The sequence below is a fragment of the Chinchilla lanigera genome, unplaced genomic scaffold (genome assembly GCF_000276665.1).
Source record: "Chinchilla lanigera isolate Chin_1 unplaced genomic scaffold, ChiLan1.0 scaffold00012, whole genome shotgun sequence".
NCBI classification, from domain to species: Eukaryota; Metazoa; Chordata; class Mammalia; order Rodentia; family Chinchillidae; genus Chinchilla; species Chinchilla lanigera.
This window is the reverse complement of record NW_004955413.1, coordinates 24,221,994-24,225,856: the sequence shown is the minus strand read 5'-3', so window position 1 is coordinate 24,225,856 and position 3,863 is coordinate 24,221,994. Positions and strand designations below refer to the sequence as shown.

Sequence of the window (3,863 nt, the reverse complement as noted above, 5' to 3'; positions counted from 1 at the left end):
AAAAAAAAAAAAAAAAAACCAAAATGGCAATCCTACCCAATCTGCTCTGCAGGTTCAAAGGAATCCCCACCAAAACCTTAAGTGACTGCTTTGCATAAAGTGACAGGTTGACCCTAAAATTCATACAGCAATCCAAGGGACTCAGAATACCAAACAATCTTAAAAAAAAAAAGACAAAGTTAGAAGACTTACAATTCCTGATTTCAAAACTCACCACAAAACTACAGTAATGGTACAGAACAGAGTGTAGAAATAAACCATTATTTATAAGATCACCCGATTTCACCAAGGATGCCAAAATAACTCCATGAGGGAAAGAGCGGTCTTTCCAGTGTGTGCTAGGTGCTGGGGTGGAGCTGAGTGGTAGTGTTTGCCTAGCACATGTGAGGCCCTAGATTTGATCCCCAGTGCGGCCACAAATACATAAATGAAAGTGCTAGGACCGCTGGATACTCACACGCAAGTAATGAAACTGGACCTGCCTGTGTCATGTTGAAGTGAGAGGTGGGGCGCTAGAAGCCCATTGAAAATGACTAAAATGGCCCCCAAATTAGAGGAAAATGGAACAAGTAAGGACAGAGCTCGACTTCAGCTTCTGCATCTACAAGACCTCTGTCCCTTCTTAAATTATACAGCCTTTGTTCCACGAGTTATTTCACTAACAACCTACTGTGTACCAAGCTTTGAGAAACAAAATGTTGAGCAAAAGAGACAAAGCCTCCGGCACTTTCCCTCTAATGACCCCACCCAAAGCAGCCCATGGGCCCTTAGGACACGAAGTGGTTCAAGCGGTTCACACCTACCGTTGCCAACCTGTGGAGCAATGGCTTCTGCCTCAGGCCAAGGTGTATTCTTAAAGAATCTTTCAGTCAGCTTGGTCCAGCTGAAAACCAAGCAGAAAAATTCTAAATCTCCAAACAAGGACAAGAGCTAGCCGGTCCTCATCTTTTACAGATGCAGACTGAGGCTCGGAGAAGGAAGGCCATCACGGAAGAGCCAGATCCCTCAAGTCTACCGCTTCCTCAGCCCAACTCCACCCTTCATAAGCCCTCTCTCAGTAGAACGAGAAACCTACCTGGGAACCCAAAATCTGGAAACAGCACCACCGGGCGCCCCCACAAGTAGAAACTCCCAGACCTGACCTCATGGGACAGGTCACAGTCAAACCACAGGCACAGGGCTGGGAGGCAGCTCACTGGTACGGCCTGTACTTAGCATGTTTAAGGCCTGGGTTTAATTCCCAGCGCGCACACACACACACAAACCCCCAAAATGCAAGTACTCTAAAAGTCCTATTAAAATTATCTTGGGATACGTGTATAGGAAACTAATGCCATGTTTAGATAAGACAACTCATTACGTGTATGTAAATATTCCAAAATGTAAAATCCAAAATACTTGTCTTGAGTATGTTACATTAGGGACACTCAAACTGTCCCTTTATGTCAGTTAGGTATACACCAAGATCTCAGACCTCCTGTATCATGAACCTCAGCCACACTGAACTGTTTACTGTGCCCTGAGATGAGAATACTTTCACAACATCCTTGCCTCCATCCCTGGGTCTCCCAGAGCACTGTGGCCCTCTCCTAAATTGGAGGGAGGTCATTCTGTCTGTTGCAGTCTAATACTATAATCTTTCCTTTCCTTTTCTTTTTTGGTTATTTTGATCTTTTCTTTTTTTTTTTTTTGGTACTGGGAATTGAACTCAGGACCTGAGTTCCACTGAGACACATCCCCAGCCCCTTTTTGGTTATTTTGAGACAGGGTCTTGCTATGTAGTACATGCTGGCCTTGAACTCATGGCAATCTTCCTGCCTCAGCCTCCCAAGTGCCGGGATTACAGGCAGGGGCCACCACGCCTGGTCTGATGTTACAATCTAAACACAGCTGCTTCATAACTACAAGAGGGTGCTGCTCCATTTTCCCCTCCTGACACCTGCTGCAGCTGTTTCAACTCCCTACCCCCACCCCCGCTCTCAAGCCCCATCTTTCTCTCTTCTCTGGCTCTTTCAGTTCTACAGGTTAATCCACTCAAGTTCCCATTCAAAACCCAGAACAAGCCAGGTAGGGTGGTACACACCTGTAATGCTGGGGCTTTTGGGTAGTTGAACCAGGAATATCACTGTGAGTTTGAGGTTAGCCTGCGTTACAAAGTAAGTTCAAGGCCAGCCTGAACTGCATAGTGAAACGCTGTCTCAAACACAAAAACACAAGGCTGCAGATATAACTCAGCAGGTATATCCTGAGTTCTGTCCCCAGTACACAGCCACCAAAAACCCTCACAGGTAGCACTTGTCTGTGTATTTCAGAGGCTGAGTCAGAATAATTGAAAATTTGTTGGGCAGGTGGCACATGCCTGTAAATCCAACCATGCAGGAAGCTGAGGCAGGAAGATTGCCCCAACTTTGAGGCCAGCCTGAGCTACATTGTGAGTACAAGGCCAGCCAAGACTACATCGTGAGAACCTGTCTCAAAAACACAAAACTTTCTGGCAATACAAAATCCAACTAAGTAGCATGTTCCTAGCCCCAAGGAACAACAAATATCTCCTGAACCCTCTGTCCAGAAAACGTTACACCTTACCCCTTTTGTAGGAGCTGCAAAACTAGGCCAATCCCACCCAGAAAAAGAAGTTGTATCAGCCAGAGGCCCATACCTATTCTCATAGATGTCCTGGATCTCGTACACCTTCTGGTCAATGACATCACTGGAGACACGACTGGCCTGAAGCTCATATACCTTCTGGTCAATCAAGTCTGACACTGTCTTGTGGAAATACTGGATGAAGTTTTTGATCACTTCAGGGATCACCTGATAGGTCTGTTGCTCATACTGACGTTCATAAGCAAGGTCCTGCTTTGGATCTCCTAGAGGGTGAATACAATAAATACAGTGTCTTTCAAACCCATACATAGGGCTGGGGATTTAGCTCAGTGGCACAGTGCCTGCCTGGAAAGTGTGAGGTCATGAGTTTGATTCCCGGTACCAGAAAAAACAAACACAAAAACAAAAATAAAAACAGAAACAAACCAATACATAGTATACAATAGAACACAAAGGCAAGACCACACCACAAACCAAACTCAAGTGTACGAAAACCAGTGCAATTCTCTTAAATAGTTTTTCTTTTGTTTTGTTTTGTTTTGTCTTTTTGAGACAGGGTCTTGCTAAGCAGTTCAGGCTAGCCTTGAGCTCACTTTGTAGCCCGGGCTGGTGTTAAACTCACAACAATCCTCCTGCCTCAGCCTTCTGAGTGCGGGGATTACAGGTGTGTGCCACCACGCCTGGTCTAATTCTCTTGAAAGAGTTAAGACAGACTTTCCCAAGTTGCTACCAATCCCTTTGCCCTTGTTTCTTCAAAGTAATTACCAGTACATAAAATACTTAAAGCAACTTCTTACTATTATGTTTTATCTCCTAGAACCTACAAAGTCTTTGAGGTCAAGATCTTTGTCTATCTTGTCTATCCCCAGATACACTCAAGACCTAGGAGTTATGTGTGTTTGAGGAGAGGAAAAAAACTGAGGCAAAGTTAGGGCTAACAGGTACTTAACATATTGTGAAGGATTATCTGCCACTATCTCTTAAGTGTCTTACAGCTAGCTATGAAACCTCTAAGGCCAGGCACTCAGGAGATTGACGGCAGGAGGATCGCTGGAATTTGAGGCCAGCCTGGGCTATACTGTAAATTCAAGGCCAGCCTGAACTACACAGCAAGACCCTGTCTCAAAAAGACCAAGGGAAAAAAAAAAAAAAAAAAAAAAAAAATCTCTCTCTACTCAGTTTTGTCATCTCTAGAAGAAAACACTAAAGTACATATTTTATAGAACTGTCTCTTGTTTCTTTTTTCTTTCTTTTTT

At 44.2% G+C, this 3,863-nt stretch overlaps 1 protein-coding gene across 1 annotated transcript in view; it reads right to left on the bottom strand.

Annotated features, from left to right (window-relative positions):
* The window catches only part of Eif3l (eukaryotic translation initiation factor 3, subunit L), a 30,599-nt gene that overhangs the window by 24,930 nt on the left and 1,806 nt on the right, over nt 1-3,863 (bottom strand). Inside the window, exons 3-4 of the mRNA XM_005379230.1 lie at nt 2,660-2,870; nt 804-883 (exon numbers count right to left, since the gene is read on the bottom strand). Coding sequence (XP_005379287.1) covers nt 804-883; nt 2,660-2,870 — 291 coding nt within the window. The remainder of the gene's footprint in view (nt 1-803; nt 884-2,659; nt 2,871-3,863) is intronic.